At 38.6% G+C, this 23,108-nt stretch overlaps 1 protein-coding gene across 1 annotated transcript in view; it reads right to left on the bottom strand.

Annotated features, from left to right (window-relative positions):
- Window positions 1-23,108, bottom strand: part of Bmpr1a (bone morphogenetic protein receptor type 1A) — a 94,098-nt gene that overhangs the window by 7,845 nt on the left and 63,145 nt on the right. Inside the window, exons 4-10 of the mRNA XM_028789098.1 lie at window positions 21,541-21,703; window positions 18,977-19,079; window positions 13,318-13,414; window positions 13,060-13,159; window positions 8,759-8,903; window positions 3,701-3,893; window positions 2,717-3,014 (exon numbers count right to left, since the gene is read on the bottom strand). Of these exons, the coding sequence (XP_028644931.1) occupies window positions 2,717-3,014; window positions 3,701-3,893; window positions 8,759-8,903; window positions 13,060-13,159; window positions 13,318-13,414; window positions 18,977-19,079; window positions 21,541-21,703 (1,099 nt within the window). The remainder of the gene's footprint in view (window positions 1-2,716; window positions 3,015-3,700; window positions 3,894-8,758; window positions 8,904-13,059; window positions 13,160-13,317; window positions 13,415-18,976; window positions 19,080-21,540; window positions 21,704-23,108) is intronic.

Raw genomic sequence — 23,108 nt, 5'->3', positions numbered from 1 at the left:
GGCAGGAGGCAGGAGGCAGGAGGCAGGAGGCAGGAGGCAGGAGGCAGAGGCAGGCAGATTTCTGAGTTCGAGGCCAGCCTGGTCTACAGAGTGAGTTCCAGGACAGCCAGGACTACACAGAGAAACCCTGTCCCAAAACAAACAAACAAACAAACAAACAAACAAAAAAACAAAACAAAACAGAACAAGCTGATGACTATGAGCTTTTGTAGGAAATAGGTGGGACACTGACAGGAAGAGGGAAGATTCTGGGAAACAGTGAGAGAATAAAAGGAGACTCGGGAGAGGCACAAGAGAGATTTGAGCTGAAGGAAAGACGTGAAGAAAGCAGGCCGGAACTGAAGGAGAGGGAACTAACCAAGTAGTAGACGCAGAATAGTTTGAATGGGCTAAGTAAGTTACGAGTTAGTCAGGGAATGAGCCAAAGTTTATGGCCAAAGCATTTAATGATAAATAATTAGTCTCAGAGTTGTCACTCTGGGAGTCAGAGCTGAGAAATGAAAACCTAGAATTTATTTTCTAACAACTCTCCCTCAAAACAACAAAAAGAAAAATAACACTGTTAATGATCAAGAAGACAGGCCGGTTGAGATGACCCATACAACTTTAATTACTACTACTGCTGCTATCACTACAACAACAACGAAGGCCAGGTGTGGTGGCACATGCCTTTAAACCCACCACTGGCTGAGGCAAGAGAACCTTTGGGAGTTCAAGGTCAGCCTGGTCCACAGAGTTCCATATCAGCCCAGGTGACAAAGAGAGACCTTGCCTCAAAATGAACAACAAAACAATTATTTATTCATTCTTTATGTGCATGTACGTGTGCCTGCATGAGTTCCTATGCACCAGGTGACTGCAGGTGTCTATAACCGAAATTATAAGTAGTTTTGAGAAGCTTGATGTAGGTGCTGGAGACTGACCCCAGGTCCTTGTAAGCGCAGTAAGTGTCCTTACCTGCTAAGTCATCTCTCCAGCCCTCAACCAGTAAACCCATATTTTTACTTTTTATCCTTAAATGAATTCTGAAATGTTAAACAACTGTTCCATTCTTTTATTTTTATTTTTCCAGACAGGGTTTCTCTGTGTAGCCCTGGCTGTCCTGGAACTCACTCTGTAGACCAGGCTGGCCTCGAACTCAGAAATCCGCCTGCCTCTGCCTCCCAAGTGCTGGGATTAAAGGCATGTGCCACCACTGCCCGGCTTTAAAATACATTTTAACGGGTTCAACAGTTACTTGAAATTTTTATAGTTTTTTTTTTTCAATATAAATTTGTATGCCTGCTAGTCACTGATGCAGAAAAATAACTTGACTCAGAGCAGGGTCATGCTGACCACATACCCTGTTATGTTCTGGATGTAATAAAGTTTGTTAATCTTAAGAAATTCCAGGGGGCTGGAGAAATGGCTCAGAGATTAAGAAAATTGTCTGCATTTCCAAAAGAGTTTAATTCCTAATTTAATTTAGGAATTAATTTAGGAATTTAATTCCTAGTTTAATTCAGGTTTAATTCCTAGCACCTACATGGCAGCTCAGAACTATCTGTAACTCCAGTTCTAAGGGATCTGACAGCCTCATACTAATGCACATAAAATTAAATAAATAATTAAAAAAAAAAAGAAATTCCACAATCATAAGCTTCACTTAGGATGCATCAAATTTAAGGTTAATACTAACTATTATGTCTAAAGTACCTTGAGTCAGGGCTAACCACCGAGCAGCACTTCCAGTACCTGCATACGAACTCATTGTGGTTTTTGTGGGTTTAGCCTTTATAAGCTAGCCCTGAGAAATGTTTGGGGTCTTAGCTTCAGCTCTGAACTGTGATAGGTTAGTCTTGGAGTGTGTGCTTAATAGACTACCCCTGTCTGACTGAGATCAGTGTTCATGCATGTGGTTTATGGGATGACTCCTGAACCCCAGCAGAAATATTTATGTAAGTGTTCAAGAATAGAATGATATGCTGGGCAGTGGTGGCACACGCCTTTAATTCCAGCACTTGGGAGGGAGAGGCAGGCGGATTTCTGAGTTCGAGGCCAGCCTGGTCTACAGAGTGAGTTCCAGGACAGCCAGGGATACACAGAGAAACCGTGTCTCAAAAAAACAAAACAAAACAAAACAAAAACCCAAAAATCAAAACAAACAAACAAAAAAGAATATGTATAAAATTCAATAATGTTCATAATAACCATTTTTGTTGTGGTGTTTCTGTTTTGTTTTTTTGAGATAGAGTTTCTCTGTATAACCCTGGCTGTCCTGGAACTTACTATGTAGATCAGGCTGTCCTGGAACTCAGAGATTCACCTGCTTATGCATCCCAAATGCTAACACTAAAGGTATGTGCCACCACCACTTGGCTTTATAACCGTTTTTAAAATACAGATGAACTGGAAGCAAACTTAATGCTCATTATTTAGGTTAGAGGTTACTTTATATTTAACATGGACAACTATCATCTGCAAAAAGAGCAAGTAAAGGTAAACTGAAATAAAAGCATAAAAAAAGGAAATCAACAATTATGTAGAGGCTGGAAACGTCATTTAGTAGCAGAGTATGTGCTTAGCATACATAAGATCCTGGGTTCACCTGTAACAATCTCCAGAAAACTATAGTAAGATGCAGTTTTGTAAAAAGAAAAAGAAACAAACAACCCTGAGTATAAATACCTGTTAGATATTAAAATCATTTCCAAACGGTGGACAAAGAATCATTTACCTGTTAAATTTAACAGCTAGGCCCAGGTCAGCAATACAGCAACTTCCATTTTTCTTAATAAGAATGTTTTTGCTCTTCAGGTCTCGATGAGCAATTGCAGGCTTTCCTTGGGTACCATAAATTTCTGTGTGGAGGTGGCACAGACCACAGGCAGCAGAATAAGCTAACTTGAGTAGGGCTCTGGTGTCTAGTGTGGCACATTTCAGGAAGTCATAGAGAGATCCATTTTCATGGTAATCAGTAATCAAATACAGCTGAGTCCAGGAACCAGTGCCTTTAATGTCTGCAGCTATAAAACCTGTTTAATGAGTTTAAAAGGTTAGTTGTTTGCAGAGACAGTTACAGGCAGTTACAGATGCACATTAGGATATTGGGAATGAGCTACTTACTATGAATAGGAAGTACTATCCTAATTTGACTAGCAAAATGTTTTCAAAGTATCACCAAGAATTCATTTCCTATTATTTATACTCATCACTACAGTTTTATAATAAATTTACAGTATTTTTAATTTATGTGTGTGTTGTTTGTGAAGGAGATCAGAAGGGTGTTGAATATCTTAGTGCTAGAGTTACAAGCAGTTGTAAGCTGCCTAATACGGATGCTAGGAATCAAACTCAGGCCCTCTGAGAGGACAGTATGTGCTTGTAACCACTGAGCCATCTCTCCAGTCCAAATTTATAGTATTTTTAAAGACAGGGTTTTGCTATGTAGTCTAGGCTATATTCAAACTTGTGATCATCCTGACTCAGCCTCTTCAGTGCTGGGATTGATTAGAGGCATGTGCTACCACATACAGCTAATGCTGTTTAGAGTAGTAAGATGTTTTCTTGGCATCCAGGAAAGAGTTCTAGTTCACTGTGAATTCTACTAGATTTCTTTGAGCTACACAAACATTTGAATCCATATGCACATGGCAGGCTTTCTTGTGCACCCTGAGAATCTTGCCAGAATGAGGAACTTACCAAAGCATAAGACACTTACCAAGTATATTTTCATGACGCATTAACACCGTCTGGTAGATTTCTGTTTCCCTAAACCAGCTAGCTTCTTCAGTGGTAAAAAACACTTTGACAGCCACTTTTTCACCACGCCATTTACCCATCCATACTTCTCCGTAACGGCCTTTACCAACCTGCCGAACCATCTGAATCTGTTTGGCAATAGTTCGTTGAACCTATACAGAAAACAAAGTACAGCGTTTTAAGCTCTTTATGAAAAGAATCTATTAAGGGCATTCCATTAAAAAGCCTGGCATATGTAATTATATGCCAGTATAATTACAGTATAATCCAATGTAAGTATATTAGCTCCATGTTTATGGTATGTAAAAGCAGCAATGAACACGTATTCTGGAATCACACACAGGTTAGTCGGCCTCTCTTGGGAACTCTCCTTGCCCACACTCTTGGGCTTTGGTTACTTGACTTCTTTTGGGCTGCAGAGTTAGCAAATGTGTAACAAGTAGTTCTCACAGACACTGTGTACCATAACTTGCCCTTCTTTCTGCTCTTATGAAACAGCATGTCAACTGTCAATCCTATGAACTAGCTATATAACTTATCGATAGCTGAGCAAGTCTAGAAAACAAACTTCCTAGCAGACTCATAATCATGAGAAACCATAAATGTTTTGGCTTTAAGCTACTGAGTTATGGGTGATTTACTATGCACCAAAATCTAAATGATAGCTAAAACCTCTCAACCCAGCCTCTAAGATCCTACCTGATCTGACACAGCCCCAGTTTTTACTACTTACCTACACGCTCCTAATTCCAACATTTTTTTTAAAAAAAATATTGTTACTCTTTATTTTTTTTTTTGAGACAGGGTTTCTCTGTGTAGCCTTGGCTGTCCTGAAACTCACTCTGTAGACCAGGCTGGCCTCGAACTCAGAAATCTGCCTGCCTCTGCCTCCCAAGTGCTGGGATTAAGGGCGTGCACTACCACTGCCCAGCCCAACATTTTTTTTTTTTTAAAGATTTATTTATTTATTATATATGAATACACTGTAGCTGTCTTCAGACACACCAGAAGAGGGCATCAGATCTCATTACAGATGGTTGTGAGCCACCATGTGGTTGCTGGGATTTGAACTCAGGACCTCTGGAAGAGCAGTCAGTGCTCTTAACCACTAAGCCATCTCTCCAGCCCCCAACATTTTTTTAAATTTAATTTTTTATACAGTATATTTTGACCATTCTTTTCCCTCCCCAAATTCCTCCCAGGTCTCTTTTGGTTAGAGGTGAGATATGTGTCTACTTTCCTTCTCCATGCTGAGGTTTTGTCTGAAGCTGTTCATGTGGTTAGTTTCTGAATTCATATGTACAACAGTCCTATTACGTCTGGAAGATGCGGTTTTCTTGGAGTCATCCACCACTTCTGGCTCTTACAAATAATTGTCTGATTGTGAGGCTGAGCTGGCTATGACATCTATCACCAGGTTAATTGACAGGGTCGATTCAGCTGAGCTGGATGTTCAAACAGGATCCCTCTTGAAACTTTCCCAGATAGCGGAGGACTGGTCTTCGTAAGGGAATGGAAGCAGCTCTGCTCCCCTGCTGGAGCCTCCGACCTGATGCTGAAGCTCGACTCCACCTGTCTATAATGCAGTTGTTTATCCTTCTCATGGATCTTGCTGCAGGCCTAATTTCCTGTAAAGTGCTGTTTGTCTAACTTTAAAAGCTCCCTCTCCCTCTCTCCTTGGCTGTACTTGTCAGAATTACAATTTTGTTTTTTATACACAACTTAAATTCTATTTCTGGTTCAGAATACAGGTAGTTATTGGAAATAATACCTGAAATATATACTTCATCTTTCATTTTCAGACTACTAGTAATTTTAAATGAAAAAAAAAAAAAGATGCTGTATCTGAGGCTGGAGCTATGTGAAGCTGAACTGACTTACATCATGCATCACTTAGCATAGACTCTTTCTGTAATGTTTTCAAGCCAAGATTATTCAAATATAATTTATATACAGAATAAAATGACTGAGTAGTATATTCTATTAAATACCTAGTCATCTAACTACCCAAATCTAACTTAAGACTTAATATTTCCACTTTGTAAAACAATTCCCACTTTCATTGTTAATTCCTTCCTGCTGTGCTGGCATTACTTACCCATTTTATCCCTACAGTTTTATCTTTCCTAGAGTCATATATAAATAGATATACTATGTAGTTTTCTGTATCTGGCTTTTTCCCCCCTTAAGCATAAACTGCCTTTGAAATCATCTCTGTTGATATTGATTTTTTTCCACACTGATGGATGTGTTATAATTTGTTTATCCATTTGCCAAATTGGTGGGCTTTCAGACTATTGCTAATTTATTTATTTACTTATTAGACTTTATTTACTATGGACATTCACCTTCAGGTCTTTTGGGTAAATACATTTTTTCATCTCTAGGGTAAATAGCAGAAGAACTGTTTTACTTTATACAAAGCAAGCACTTGCACACACCTTTAATCTTAGCACTTGGGAGGCAGAGGCCAGCAGATCTCTGAGTTTGATGCTAATCTGGCCTATAAAGCAGGTTCCAGGCCAGGGTTACACAGAGAAACTGTCTCCAAAAAATCAAAATAAGTAAATATAAAGAAGAAGTCTACGCTTAACTTTTAGTCAACTGTCATCCCTTTGCATTTCCAACAACTGTGTATGGCGTCTCTGGTGTTCTCTCAGTGCCTTGGTGCACTTGCTCTACATGCCCTCGATGACGCCAATGAGCTCACATGCCACTCTTAATCTGTTGTTCAAATCTTCTGTCCAGTTAAAAATATGGAGCTGTCTGTCTTATTATGGAGCTATTGACTTTCTTTGCATAATCTGTATAAATCAGATCTATTTTACCAGCCCCTGACTCATCTTTTAGTTTTTGTTCTTTTTTGTTGGTTTGAAACAGGGTGTCTCTATCTATAGCTCTGGCTGTCTTTGAACTCAAAGATCTGCCTGCTTCTGCCTCACGAGTGCTGTGAATGCTTTTTATGTAATAAGAAGCCAAAATGACTTTTCTTAAAAATTCTTTTGGTGTTTTTTCTAGTTTAACTTTTACATTTAAGTCTACCCTCCATTTCAACTTAGTTTTGAATACTGAGTGAGGTACAGGAATGTATTTACTTTGTAACAAGTGAATACCTGAGGTGTTTTATCCTACATTATCTGTTTAATAATCTAGTCAACACTGAATTACTTCAGTACGTTAAAACAATGGCCTCATGTAACCTTTTATAATAAATTTAACAATAAATAAATAAATAAATAAATAAATAAATAAATAAATAAATAAATAGAGCAATGGGTAGTAGTGCACACCATTGGTCCCAACACTCCCGGGCAGATGCAGGCAGATCTCTGTGAATTCAAGGCCAGTCATGTCTACATAGAGAGACCCTATCTTTAAAACAAAAACAAAAACAAAAACAAAAACAAAACAAAACCTCAAAATAAAATCAACTGATTGGGTTGGAGAGACAGCTCAGTGGTTAAGAGTACTTGGTTGCTCTTCTAAAGAGTTCAGGTTCAATTCTCAGTACCTAAGGGTAGCTAACAACAATCTGTAGCTCCACATCCAGGGGATGGGACACTCTCTTCTGACCTTTATATCAGGTAAGTAACTGGTACACAGATATATACATACAGGCAAAATGCTCATACACATAAACCTGTGTCTAAGTTTCCCTTTCTAGGCTCTGTTCTGTCCCACTGTACATGCAGTACTAACCACAGTAGCTTTAAAGTTAAGTCCAAAAGCCATGTAGTTAGGCCTGTGCCCTCTATTCAAACAATTTCAGCTCATCTAATCCTTTTTATAAATCTGTTCATCTATTTCTGTAAAAGTCTCATTTCTACTTGGATTGAAATGGAACAATGCTCCAATGTGAGGCTACCTCATATTGTAATAGAATTGCCTTCAATTCATAAATAGGCTAAACACCTCCATATATTTAGGTCTCCATTAATTTCAGCAATTAATAATTTTCAATGTACAAATTTTACAATGTATATATTTGCTAAGATTATTTCTAAAATACTTCATATTTTTTGGTATTATTTTAAATAATACTACTTAACTTTAAGGCTCCAGACTGGCATCTTTAAGCTGCCAGTGAATATAAATTCAGTAAAACTGAAATAATGACTTTGTATTCTGCAAACTGATTAAGCATTGGTTGCAGTAGGTTTATATATAGCAAATCTTACATTTTTTTACATAAACATACTATGTGTATTCAAAGACAGTTCTATCTCACCTTGCCAATTCTATCACAGATTACTTTTAGACAATTCTTCTAATTGTCATTAAGCATTTACTTTCAAGTAGTGCTACTACAGTTAAAAACCTACTTGGAGATGTCGTGTTGTGATTAGGAGAGTTGCCTCAGAATGTTCTTTTCAGGAGCTGATCATCTATCTCTACCCTCCTACCCACTCAGCCACTCAAATTATTCTGTAACCCTTTTTAGCCAATTAGTTTAACTTTAAAGATAGAATGAATCACACTTGGTTTTTTTTTTTTTTTCGCTTAAGTTGATTACAAAATACTTAAAATACCTAGCTGGCCATGGTGGTTCATCCCTATACCCCAGCATTTAGGAAGCCAAAGCAGAGGCAGCAGAATCTCAAATTCAAGGGCAACCTGAATTTTACAAGACCTTGTCTCAGAAAACTAAGTGCTGAGGATGTAGTTTATTGGCAGAATGCTTGCTTGGCATTGTTGAGGTTTTTGGCTCAAACTTCAGCATTGAAGTGGAATGGAGAAAAGAAAGCTTACAGCAAAATATGTAGGTAACCCACGTTTACACAGGATTTCATATCCTAACATTTTATGTAACTATTAGACTTTTTACTTATGGCTTTATCTTGCCTATCCTATTTTCCTTGGTTCACATCTCTTACTTTTACTAACTTCATCTTGTATTACTATGTGAGAAAAAAAATCCATTATTTCTATTATCTGCAATAACTAAGATTCCTACTTACCAATGACAGAACATCTTTATCAACACAAGACTTATACTTGTAAGAGGCTTTGAGCTTACCAATAAAGGTAATCCAGATCCACTACCAGAGCTTTGTGACTGGTCAATCAGGTCTTTCAAGGATTCTCCTACTGGAATAAATGCTTCATCTTGTTCCAAATCACGGTTGTAACGACCTCTGCTTGAGATACTTTTACAGTAATGTCTTTAAAAAAGCAGAAAACAATTTACTTTAAAAATTGAACTACTGTGATACCGAGCCTCCAGGAAGAATTGTAGCCTAATCAATCTTCACCACAGGAAAAAAACTCTATTATAGTCCAGTAGAAATAGAATTTATGAGATAGAATGTTGTGTGTCATGCTAACATGAAGAGATGGCCATGGTCTATTAGCAAGTGAGAGTATGTATGTATGTATGTATGTATGTATGTATGTATGTATGCATGCATTTTTACACACTCATAAACAGCAGAGTATGTGTGGTGGTATACATCTGTAACCCCACACTTGGGAGTCAGGAGGAATGGGAGTTTAGATCAACTCAGGCTACAGAGCCAGGCCTGGGTATGAAGTGATGTCTTATCTCAAAAAAACACCCCCCCAAACCAAAACAACAAAAACAAAAAAACCCCAACCAAACAAAAAACAAACCCCACAAATACCAACATACACTCCTGTCCTAAAGGCCAGTGGTGGAGGAAGAATATCTTGAATTAAAGGCCAGCTTGGGCTACATGGTTAAGATCCTATCCCCCAAACCAAAGCTAAACAAAACCCTCAAATATCCCCTTTCCTGTAGAATGTAATATGGCATCACAGCTGTAAAATGTATTCAAATTTTAACTTTTAACAATGTCTTTTAAAAATCTGAAAGGATACTCAGCATAGAAAGTTACTTATCTCATATATATATAAACACACCATACTCTTAAAAACTGTATCTTTGTACTAAAATTGTATATGCCCTAATCCCAGAACTGGAGAGATATGGCCAGCTGAGCTCAATGAGTTCAAGGCCAGCCAGGTCTACATAGAAAGCTTTAGGCCAGCCAAGGCTATAATTTGCCAATTTCCAACTGCATTTAATTTTGTCTCTGGTGCTAGAGAGATGGTTCAGAGATTAAGAGCATAGGCTTCAAATCCCAGCAGCTAACAACCCTTCTGGCCTTCAAGAACGTGCACTGACATACATGCAGACAGAATATCTATACACATAAAACAACATCAAGATGGGATGCAGAGACAGAAGAATCCCAAAAATTTCACTAGCCAGCTAGCTTGATATATGCATCAGTAAGAGGTGATGTCTCAAATAAGGTGGAAGGCAAGAACCAAGACCTAAAGTTGTCCTACAACTTCTACAAATTCACACAAATTCTTTTGCATAGCTTCTACTGCTGTGTCTCCATGTTCACCCATCTCTTAAGTGGGAATCTAATTTGCCATTTTTCTTATCCAATTCACAATTTTATTTGATGTATTTTAATTTCATTTCCTCAAGTTTTATTTGGATCTTTCTAAAAAAGTCCAGCCATGTTTCTGCTCAAATTATTGTAACACTGTCTGGCAGTAGTGACAGAGACTTTAATCCCAGTACTAAGGAGGCAGAGGCAGGTTGATCTCTGAGTTCCAGGCCAGCTTGGTCTAGAGTGAGTTCCAAGACAGACAGGGGAACACAGCACCCTCTGCCCCATTACATTGAATAGTCATTAAAGATTACTTTAGTGATATTGCCTGACAATTTTAAACTTTATTGAGTCTGAACTGGTGGTTTTTATTGTTTAACTTTCCTTGTTCATTGATTGGTTGGCATACCTGTTGGATGGGGAATATTTTATATTCTAACTAATATTGTTTTTCTTTGTTTTATGTAGCCCAGGCTGGTGCTGAAGCTTTTTGTTATATAGCTGAAGATGACCCTAAACTCCTAGTCCTCTGGTTTCTATCTCTTGAATGTGAGAATAATGGATGTATTCTTACAAATATTGTGTTATTTTTTCACAGAACAAAACTGAAAAATAGCATGAATCTTCAGGGTTTTTTTTAAGATAGGTTTTTACTATGTGGACCGGCTGGCCTCTAACTTGGAGATCCACCTACTTCTGTTTCCTGGGTGCTAGAAATAAAGGGTGTGTACCACAATGTCCAGTTGGGTCTTGTTTTTAAGGAGGGGACCTCAGTTACATTTAGTCTGAGTCTAATTATTCTATGTCACTGAGGCAAGTGACTTTAACCAAGACCTATGATTTCATACTCTCAAAGATGGTAGTTAACAGGCCCCATTCCTGGCTTTCCATGAGCACGAATACCATTTCCTCCAATCATTTCAGATGTCCCTCCAGCCTTGGGAGATTTTTCATATGAACATGCTGAACACTGCATGGGGTCATCTGCAGAACTCAAGTCTTCTCCTGTGAGGCCCTCTACTCTTTAGTACCCTGTTCCATGAATATAGTTGATGATGTCTCCCAGACTCTCGCCTACATGCTCTCATCTGAGAATCCCATGGACCACACCTATCCTCCCTCCTTGTGTCATGAAGCCAAACACTCCTCAGGAAGGAGCACGGCAATCTTAATGCTTACCTTCTTTGTTTCATCTTTCTAGGGATCCGTGTGTATGATGAGAGCCTTGCAAAGCTAACTGGCATAGGCTTAATCTGCCTAGGCCATTTCATCTAACTCTCATCAGCTCTTTAGCCCATCCTGCACAGGTCTTCATAAGGATCCTATCTGGTTTATAAGATACAGGCTTGACTAATAAGCAAAGGCTATTAAATCAGTAATTAAATGTTCACTATATCTCATTTTCATTATTATATCTCACCCCATAACTGATAAATTGGTTTTGTTTGTTTTCAGAGTAAATTTTTGTTTGTTGTGAAACAGGATCTCACTCTGTATAACTCAGGCTGACTTGCTCAATCTGCTATTTTATCTAAAGAAAAAAAATCTTAAGAGCTGGATGGTGGTTTGGCGCATGCCTTTAGTCCTAGGACTCAGGAGGCAGAAGCAGGTAGATCTCAGTTGTAGGCCAGCTACACAGAAAAACCCTGTCTTGAAAAACCAAAAAAGAAAAAAAAAAATCTTCTGTAAAACATGCAAGGAGCTAGGGTGATGACTGTCAGTAAAGCACTTGCCATACAAGCATAAGGACCTGAATCTGAACACCGGTACCCATGAAGAACTACGGTATACCTGTAATCCCAGCACTGGGGAGGCAAAGATAGGAGGAGCCCTAGGCTTACTGGCAAGGCCCTCTAGCCTACAACAGTGAGCTTCAGATTTCGTAGAGAAACTGTCTCAGAAACTCCAGTGCAGAATAACTGAGGAAGAGGAAGTTAGCTGGTGTGGCCTGCACACAGCTTTAATTCTAGTACTTGGGAAGTACAGGTGGTGCGCATCTCCAAAAGTTCCAGGCCAACCTGGTCTACATAGTGAGTGCAAGGCTATCTAGGGTTATATCATGAGATCTAACTAAAAAAAAAAAGACTTTCAGGAAGCAGTGCATATTTCTTTAAAAACTTGTATTCGTTTTTGTCTAGTTGCTGAATTATAGTTTTGATTTGTAGATGCTCTTTTTATGTGTGTAAGCAGTCACTTGCAGCACTAGCTACCAGTAGTTTTAACGTGCTCTGTCTTCTAACCACTTGTGGATTTTTGTTTTCTCACACATTTTGTTTTTATGTAGCTGATACTACTCATATTTTATTTACTTCTTTGCTTCCTTCCAAGTTGAGGCAGACTCAGAAAGGTTCGGTTCTCCAAACTGTGCATATGAATATATAGTTCTAATCTAATCTGGTTCACATTATACCAGTGTAGGAAATTGTCCCAATTTTATTTTTTCTATATAGCAACCCGGTATCAAATCTACTTACTGAATTTATCTTTTCCTCCAGGTTCTTAAATTTGACAGTTTCAGCACATTGTAGAATTCTTTATATATACATTTATTTACGAGATTACTTACTAACCTGTTTCATAGATAATCTCATTTCACTGAAAATTTCCAAATTATTAAACTAGGAAAGAGGTTGTTATGTTATCTAGGAATCTGCTTTAGAAATTTAGATATAACAAAACTCACTATTATACAAGTAAGAAAGCCATGACTTTTTAAATATAAAAGAATGAATTATTATTAAAAAATATTAATTGGTAATTAAGTTCATCTTTCCTCTTAGGGAAGCCATAACACAGTTGAAAAGCTATAGCCAAAGAATATAAATTAGTGATTTCTGAATTGCACTCAGTAGTCATTGGTTTTTTTCTGTTTTTTTTTTTTTTTTAAAAAAAAGGACAAGACTAATATAGAATAATTAGCAATATATTTGTATAAAAATAAGTATCTTCTTACTTATAACAAAAGCAGCTGGAGAAGATGATCATAGCAACTATACAGACAGCCATGGAAATGAGCACAACCAGCCATCGGATGCTGCCATCGAAGAATGGACCTGAGGAAGAAAGTGAGCAATAATGTATAGTATCTTTTTGCTGCATCTTATTAAGAAAGTGAGAAAATAACTCACAGCACTGAATTCTAGGTAGTGTGGTTATAGTTACAGACAAGAACTTACAGAGAATCATGCCTGACTTCTCTGGGCTCACCTACCTATAACAACAGGGGGCAGTGTAGGCTGCAAATATTGGTTGCACAAATTGGTCCGACAACATTCTATTGTCCTGCGTAGCTGGGCTTTTGGTGAATCCTTTAAGAAAAATGAAGGTAAAATTAAAAGGCTTGACATATTAAATTGAGTATGAGTATCTTTAGTATTGGTAAATACAATTTATAACTCAGAGACAAGGACTTCCAAATGTCAAGAAATATTAGCTGGTTACGGTAGCACACACCTTTAATCCCAGCACTCAGAAGGCAGAGGCAGGCAAATTCCTGTGAGTCTGAGGTCAGCCTGGGTCTACAGAGTGAGTTCCAGGACAGCCAGGGCTACATAGAGAAACCCTGCTTCAAAAACCAAAAATAACAAAAAAAAAAAAAAAATTACTGAAAATTTAAATTTTTTTCTGAAAATAAGATTGTAAAATAATTTTCCTTAAAATCATATATGTAAAGACATTAATTATACATTATAAAGGAATGAAGAATTTTAGTGATTGTTTTTTTACTCCAAACATTAGTGTATTTAAAGTACCACTCAGCTAGTCACTTTTAGTTTTAAAAGGTAATTATCTGCTAGAAAACATAGTATCTGATTAGAATCATAAACACAGCAGAATAGGATTTGGGTGAGACTTAAGATCAGACTAGAAACTAGAGGGGTTCTAGTCAAGTGGGGTGAGGGGTACTGGTTAAGGGAGGTGAATACAGACCACTAACCAGATACAAGGTATGCCCTAAAAGATCAGAAAACTGGTGGAAAGACTTCAGACATGGAAGCAGACATCAGGGATTACATGCTGGCATTTCAGTGCTACCTGGTGAAATGCCATTCTGAACTAAAATATGACTAGAAAGAGCCTGTACATTATTATCAAGGTAGCAAGAGTGTAAGCAGAACTTGACCACATTATTTTTAAATATCAGATATCCAGAATGGAAATAATCAGGTGTTACCTAAAAAGGGTGACTGAGAGTCTATAGCTTGAATCCCACCTGGGAAGATAGTGACATTTAGAAATGTCCAAATGTATAAATTCTACATGTTAGCTGAATTTATTTTTAAAATAATTCCTTTGAAATTATCATAAAGAAAGACAGAAATATGATAGGGTTTTTGCTGCAAACTCTCAAATAATCCACTGAGAGAAAAAAATCAGCATAAAAGAAAGAATAATTGCATAACTACCAATGAATAAATGAAGTGCCAAGCAGTCATTCCCAGAAGACTGAATGAAGATTGCCTTGCAGAAGATTAATGTGAAAGGAAAACAAAAATGGATGTCTTCAGCAATCTTGGGTTAAAGATCTCTAAACCATGGATTACTGCTCACTTAATAGCAGATATGAAAGATGAAGACCCAATTCTCAGCTTCTCTCATCTCTGTCTTCTCTACCAGGGATGACTATAAGAATAAAAGCAGACTATGCACCAGACAATGGTCTCCGACACTGCACAGCCATGCAGAATGTCATGTGAGTCCATACTTCCTAACAGGAATGAGTAAGGAAGATGAAGACACTTGTAAGCATAATGCCTCAAAGACAGGTATCACTTAAGATTCCTGAACAGTGAGTGTGGGGAACTAGACGGCCACACATCATATGACTTCATCTAAGAGAAAGAGAAAATTTCCCAACAGATAGAAGGTAATTTAATAACTTGAAAAAAGAAAAAGAATCAGCATACACCTACCTAGCTTTGCCAGTTACTAACTTTGTGACCCTAAGTAACTAATCTCTCTTTAGTTTGCTCTGAAAACCACTGGATAAAATGTTTTGCCTTACAGAGTAACCACGAAGCAACAAAGTGGAATGTACCAAATACTTAGCAAACTAAATGCAAATAAAAAATATTCAATAAATTGATTTCTTCTTTCTCTAGTGAATATGACATGAATTACAGGGTCTTAAATAAGCCAAAAAAACCCCTTAAACAGCCCTTCAAGAGTTGATGTGTCTTTACCACAAGCAAACTATAGCAGACTCACCTCACATCTTTCTTACACACATTAACAATACATCAGGTTGAAAGAAAAAAAAAAAAGCCAGTATCTAGATTGTGAAATGGGGTGACAGTTTTCTCTTTCCTACACTCTTCCTCATTCTCTACCCAAGTCATTTTACCTATCTGTAGACTAAGTAGAGAGTAAAAATCCTATGGGAGCGAGGGGGAGGGGAACCTGAAGATATATGCTTCAGCAGTTAAGAGCACTGGATGTTCTTCTAGGACACAGGTTTGATTCCAAGCACCTACATGGCAGTTCCCAATCACCTGTAACTCCAGTTCCAAGGGATCTGACACCCTCTGGCTTCCTTGGGCACCAGGCATGCTCATGGTACACATACATACATGCAGGAAAACCACCTATACGCATAACTAATTAATTAATATCCCAGAGAACAATTTATTTGGCTGCTATGAAATGGAAGAGTCTGGCTTAAGTAAGCACTATGTTTCTGGGCCAAAAACAGTACTCAGAGTGCACCGAAGACAAGTGACAATGTATGGAGTGAGGGTTCTGAGGACTGACTCCTCTCACAAGGTGGTGTGAACAAGGCAGACAGGACAGTGCTCTAGCAGTGAGGTAGCAAGAACATGAAACGTATGGGAATCATTTACCTATACCTCTGCCTAGCACTGAGAATAGATCAAGAATGAGATTAAGAGACTCCCTCCGAGGATAAGTAGTAGTTTTAATAGTGCTGAATAGTTTTGTGTCAACTTGACTCAAACTAACATCATCTGAGAGGAGGGAATCTCAATTAAGAAAGTGCCTCCCTAAAATCTGTGTTGTGGGCCAGCCTGTCGGCCCACAACTAATTAATGTTATTAATTAGTGATTGATGTGCCTAGCCCATTGTGGGTGGTACCATCCCTGGGCTGGTGGTCCTGGGTTCTCTAGGATAGCAGGCTGTGTAAGCAAGCCACAGGAAGCAAACCAGTAAGCAGTAAGCAGCACCTCTTCATGGCCTCTGCATTAGCTTACAGCCAAGCCTGGCAACCTGAGTCAGATCCCCAGTACCCACAGGACAGGAGAGCAGACTCCACATGTGCCTCTGACTTCAACACATGATCTGGTGCACATACTCTAATGCATAAATGCAAACTCCAAACTCCCAACCCGACAGCAACCTAACATGCCAACATATCTGATATCCCCACATCCTTTTGCTGGTGTTTTCTTTCTTTTTTTTTTTTTGTTTGTTTGTTTTTGTTTTTTGAGACAAGGTTTCTCTGTGTAGTCCTGGCTGTCCTGGAACTCACTCTGTAGACCAGGCTGACATTGAACTCAGAAATCCGCCTGCCTCTGCCTCCCAAGTGCTGGGATTAAAGGCATGCGCCACCACTGCCCGGCTGGTGTTTTCATTTTTAAGCACAGAACTGAGTTGAATTTTCAGGTTTTGTCATCCCAGGCCCATGATCTCTTAACTAGAAGAAAGGTTATTATGGAAGGAAGAAAAGGGACTTGACAAGCTCTGTTCAGAGTGTACTTAACAAAAGAAATTCATCAAGTGTGGTATCTTAAAACCATGTACTCAAGATTCTACCATGCAAGAGTGTGTGCACACCTAGGGATGTGGGTGACATAGCTGGATACTGCTCAAGATGAGGTAAACGTCAACATCTATTAAGCCCTTACTATGTTATTTCATTTGATATATACAATTCCTAAGAAAATAAGCTCCTTGCCCAAAGTTTCACAGCTCTCATGAAGAAGCATATGAGTTTGGGCAGATTATTAAGCTTGAAAACTAACTTATATTAAGTTTGGAACCAATTCAGTTTAGAAGTTTGTAGGATTCTTGTTAATCGTGTCATAACTCGGAGCCTGTAACCACTGTTCCTCTGTGAGGTTTTAAAAGTGGTTTACAAAGGCATACACAGTTGGTAACTTGTTAATGGCATAAAACTGAAAGAAGCAAATCCTCTCAAATCTGAACAAATCTTAACATATTACAACTTGACAAACACATGACAGGTTACAAAACCATCTGATTCCTATCTCCTTCTATCAAAGGACTAACAGCACTAGTGAAGAATCAGGGTGGGAGTAAGGTGGCTGGCACAGAAACAGACTCAGTCAAAGACATAAGGGTTTAGTTGGCAAAAGTTCAATGCCTCAAGAACACAGCACAACTGCTAAAATACATGTAGCTGCATTCAGAGTAAGAGAAAGGTTTTCTCTGCTTATAGCATTCTTGATTGTGCACTACACTGGAGCACTAAAGTGTAATAACTGAATGGCTTTATAAGAGGCATCTGAAGACACTGACATTTTTCTCTAAGATGAGATGTGTAGGGAAGTAGGATGGAACAACTTTGCTCACACACTAAAAAGTATTTTGAGGAGAGCTTAGGTTTGTTTGTATGAGAGAGACAGGGAGCAGATTCTTAGTCACCTTCCCAGTGACTTCCAAGTATAAATCTAACTCTCAAGTTTTCTATCAAGCCTGCCAGTTCTGAATAGGGCTAATTTTCTGACATAGGTGACATTTAAAGTATAAACAGTTTTATCCAGAGCTGCTTTTCAAAAACACTGACAGGGTCTTTTAAGAAATTCATACAATTTAGAAAAAAACTGAAGGAATCCTCTCTGCTGCTACTCTTTTCAAGTAGAATTAAAGTATAAAGTAGTCCATGGCGGTAGAGCAAAGGCATAGCAAAGGTAGAGCAGCAGAACAGAATCTAAGAGCCCACACATACCTCAAAGTGCAAGCAGAAAGCAAATTAGCAGTAGGTAAGGTTTTATCCTCTTATAACCTGCCTCCAGTGACATACTTCCTCCAACAAGGTCACACGCCCTATACCTTTCCAAACAGTACAGATCAAGTATTAAAATGCCTGAGACTATGGGGGACATCTTATGCAAATCACCACATACTGAAACAAGGATTTAATAGTGTTACGGGGAAACAAACATTACTATCCACTATCTTAAAGTCGTTTCAATAAATTTTACGCTCTAACATAAATGTGACAGTCACTTTTTTTTTTTTTGCAATAACCACAATCTAGGATGATTCAAAACTGAAAGTAAAGCAATCTAGAACTTCAATTAGTAAAATCCTATTACTTGATGAAACAGGCTTTCTTTAGAAAATTTTGTGACCACAGTAGTGTGAAAGAGCAGTCTACTTCTGCTAGGAAGCTCAATTCTGTTCACAAAGTTCTACCCTTCCTTACTTCTTGAGTTACTGTTGGGATAATCTCTTGTGTTCTGTGTAAAGGCTGTCTTTGTATTATTTAAATGCTGACTTCTGTACAGGCCCGGTATTGTTATTTTTAGGAAGCATCACTATCTTAGTGTTTTGTAACATCTTCTCCATCACCTGTGACTGGTTTAATAAAGAGTTGAACAGCCTATAGCAAAGCAGGAGAGGATAGGTGGACTACAGGGTAGAGATAGGAACTCTGAGAAAGATTTAGACATGGGATTTGTCAGCCAGAAATGGAAGAAGAAACAGTTGCCAAGACTGAGAAGCGATAACAAGCCATGTGGTAGAACAGAGATTAGTATGAACAGATTAAGTTAAATTATATGAGCCAGCTAAGGCCAAGCTTTCATAATTAATAAAAGGTCTCCATGTCATTACTTGGACAGATGGCAGGTCGAGACAGTCTGGTGATAGGTTACAAATTAGATCTCACCTTGCATTGAAAATCAGAGCCTTCATACTTCATACACCCAGACGTTAATGTGGTTTCTCCCTGATCATCTTCTTCTATAATGGCAAAGCAATGGCCATTAGTTCTGAAAGAGAGAAAACAACAATACAATTTCATATTAGAAAGAACAAAGCAATGGTGGTACACATCTAGAACCCCAGCACTTGGGAGGCTAAAGCAGGAGAATCTTGAGTTCTAGATCACCCTGAGCTACATAAAGACTGTCTGATAAAGAAGGCCAGAGAGACAGTTCAGTGGCTAAGGGCACTGGTCACCAAGCCTGAAGACTGGAGTTGGAGCTCTAAAACCTAGATGGTGAAAGGAAAGAACTGATTCTGACAAGCTGATGTGTGCACATGTGCACAACATATGTACATACCAAATAAAGGCATGTAAAATTTTAAAAGAGACATATAAAAGAACTAAAGATATATGAATTGAATATACCCTTCAATACCTTGATTTTTTATATTTAAATTGTATTTTCATATGATTTATTAGCAAAACCAATTTAGATTTAGGCTAAATCAAAGGTAGTGTGCTTAAACTAAGGCCTAAAGGGCCACTGAGAATTCTGTCAAATAGAAAAGGGGCTCTACTAATAAATGCTCCCCATGTGTATGTGGTTATATAAGTATTCTGCTAGCCAAACTCATGATCACACACTATATATACATGGTAGGAGCTAGAAACAAGCTTTTCTGAAAAACATTTCAGCAGACCCTAATGACACAGCAAAGTATATCTGGGAAGAACAGATGACTTAGATTCCAAAAGTACTTCATAATAAACGTGACTGGAAAGCAGAGAGATGGCCTGCATAGTTCATGTTTAAAATTTTTACATAAATATATTTGTTTTATAAAGTTTTACCACTTTAATATCAGTGTCCTTGAGTTTTCCCTTAGCAAATATAGGAAGGATAAATTATATTATTTCATACTCTTAAGTTTTATAAATTATATCTAGTTTATTCAAAGAGCACAGAAAACTACAAAATTTGGCCTTTCTTATTAATTCTATAATAAGGGAACAATTAATTGACTGATGAGACTGAACTGCACACAGTTGTTTTTGTTTGTCTGTCTGCTTTTGTCCAGAAGTATAGTGAGAATTTTGATTTCTTAAAAAGCCCAGTTATGTGACTATATTTTTGTTTTAATCCCAGGTGTGGGATGTGGGACTGCTTCAGACTGTCCACAGCAGCTAACAACAATTTGTCTCATGCTCTAGCAGGGGTGTGATTCTGGTGGTTGAAGATAGATTATGTTTGGAATTCTGGGCACTCTTGAGAGGGTATAAAAATGCCAGAGCCCAGGAGGCTGCGGTGTAGCTGCTCCCCCTGCTGTTGCTGGTTACTCCTGCTGCTGCTTTTGCTGTTTTGCTGGATTGCTGACTGGAGATATCCTGACAACGAAGACTGAACTTGCCCCAAGGAACATAAGGCCCCTAATCAGAAGGAAGTAGTCTAATGAGATCTATGGCCCCTGTTCCCCTCTAACCCTCTTTCTCTCCTACCTAGTGTTGGAGAGTTAGAAGGACTGGGGTAGAGAAGGGTATTAGATATTAAGAACCTAATAAAGTAGCCAAAAAGTATGGTAACAAGAAAAATCTACAACTCTTCAATGCGCTCCAAGATACGGCCTATGGACACAGGATGGCTGAGCATGTAAAAGTGCTCGCTGCTGCCTAGACGGACAATCTTGAGTTCCACTCCTGAATCTCACACAGTAGGAGAAGACGTCTGCAAGTTATCCTCTGATCTCTTCATGTATAGCTAAACACATGCACAATACATACATGTTTAAAAGATATGAACTCAAGTTACATGACTGTAAGTGGATTGAATGGTTAACATAAAGTTGAGCCATACAAAGCAAATGTAGACTAGAAATCCAGAGAGGAATAACAAAACCATCACAGTACATTCCTGTGTATCTACACTCTGCTGCAACTGGCTAAGGCAGCAATGGGTAAACATTTTGTTTTTCGATTCAGTTATCTACAAAAGGGGAAACATTTTCTACAAGGAACATGATTAGGTTCATGACTTTAAAGGTCAGTAAAGAAACAAAAAGTAAGCTGGGCGGTGGTGGCGCACGCCTTTAATCCCAGCACTTGGGAGGCAGAGGCAGGCAGATTTCTGAGTTCGCAGCCAGCCTGGTCAACAGAGTGAGTTCCAGGACAGCCAGGGCTACACAGAGAAACCCTGTCTTGAAAAACCAAAAAACAAAACAAAAAACAAAAACCCAAAAAGTAAGCCAGGCATAGTAGTGCACACCTTTTGTTCAGGGCCAGCCTGGTATACATAGTGAGTGCCAGGTCTATGTAGAAAAGACCCTGCCTCAAAAATCAAGATAAACAAAAAAGAAGCTGTATCGTGATGTAACTCATCAATCATCAATTGTTTAATGATAGACAACAATATTTCTATATTCAAGCCAAGAGTCCTGTATTTCTGTGGAAAGATACCATATACAAAAGGAAAAAACCCTTATCTGAGTTTACTATTCATCTAACTCTTAAGGACTAGACCAAATACTTACATGCATGTGTTATTAATAGCATCATCTGGGCAGTGTCCTGAGCAATAGCACTTTAAGAAAGGCAAGGTATCCTCTGGTGCTAAAGTAACTCCATTTTCTGGCTTCTTCTGGTCCAAGTCTGATTTCATACCAGTGCCATGGAGCATACTATCTAGATTCTGCCCTGTATTAAAAAATGAAATTTGTAGACAATCATGCTTGGAAAGTTAATTACAATCTTCAATGAAGAACATTGTTTGCTTTATCATAATATCTGCTGATAATATGCCTTAAAAGTAAATTTCATATAATATCAATTTACAAAGTACCAGATACTGAGATATATGGAGACAGCCCAATTATAAGTTTTATACTAACTAATGAAAGACAAACAAAAAATGACAAAAAAGAACAGAGCAGAAGAATCCTTCTTTAAGAGCTAAGCATTGGTAAGTACTTTTGAGACTGTTAATTCCAGGACAAGTCCCTCCTGTAAGGGTCCTTTAGTGTTTTTCTTTTCTCTTCTCTTGTCCTCTCTTTTTTACCCTCACCCCGCCCTGGCTCCTCCCTTCTTGCAGGCTCCTCCTCTCCCTAGCATCCTTGACTTTTTCTTTAAATAAACGATTTGAAACAGCCAGCTGGCCATTTGACTGACAACCGGCAGACCCCTCCCTCGTGCCTAGCTGCCCTGAGTGAGAACTGTCAAAAAAGCTGCTCTTTCACAACTAGCAGTGCCCTCACTGTGTAGACTGGCTGTTTTGAACATGCCAGGGATTCCTCTGAGGGAACACCACACCAGCTGCAGGGACCTCTGGAACCACTGCTTCTGCTGAAGTTACAGCCCAGCTTCAGACTGCCTTCCTCCTTACAAGTGCTCCAGGCTCATTTATCACGGAGGTATTCATAAAGGATTTTAAAATATAAAAAATGCGAGTCCTAGGAACCAAAATCAAAATGACCACAGCTAGGAGGTTGCTAACAGGCAGACTACAGAGACTGTAAAGGACAGCAGACACACTGAGGCTATGAGAAAGTAGGAACAGCTAAGCTAGGGATCGCAGAGAGCTGGAAGAGCTCCCAAAAGCTTCCTTAAGTTAAGATCCATGCCTGTCTCAAAAACAAAAAGAGAAAGAGAGAGAGAGAGAGAGAGAGAGAGAGAGAGAGAGAGAGAGAGAGAGAGACAGAGAGAGACAGAGACAGACAGAAAGACAGACCAACCAAACCAACAACAAGAGGCAAAGATTCTTCTGATGCCTTACAAGGCCCAGAGTATACCTAGAGTAGTAAGCCTCTGATTTTCAGCCCGGAATAAGTCTTTGAAAACCTGACCTATGGGCTGGAGAGATGGTTCAGCAATTAAGAGCAGAGCAACAACTGCTGTTTCAGAGGTCCTGAGTTCAATTCCCAGCAACCACATGGTGGCTCACAACCATCTGTAATGGGATCCGATGCCCTCTTCTGGTGTGTCTGAAGACAGTGACAGTGTACTCACATACATAAAATAAATCAATCTTTAAAAAGAAAAAAGGAAAGAAGGAAGGAAAGGAAGGGAAGGAAGGGAAGGAAGGGAAGGAAGGGAAGGAAGGGAA

Source organism: Grammomys surdaster, unplaced genomic scaffold (genome assembly GCF_004785775.1).
Source record: "Grammomys surdaster isolate TR1022 unplaced genomic scaffold, NIH_TR_1.0 125789, whole genome shotgun sequence".
Taxonomy (NCBI): domain Eukaryota; kingdom Metazoa; phylum Chordata; class Mammalia; order Rodentia; family Muridae; genus Grammomys; species Grammomys surdaster.
Note: the sequence above shows the minus strand (reverse complement) of the source record. Positions and strands in the feature narration are given on the sequence as shown.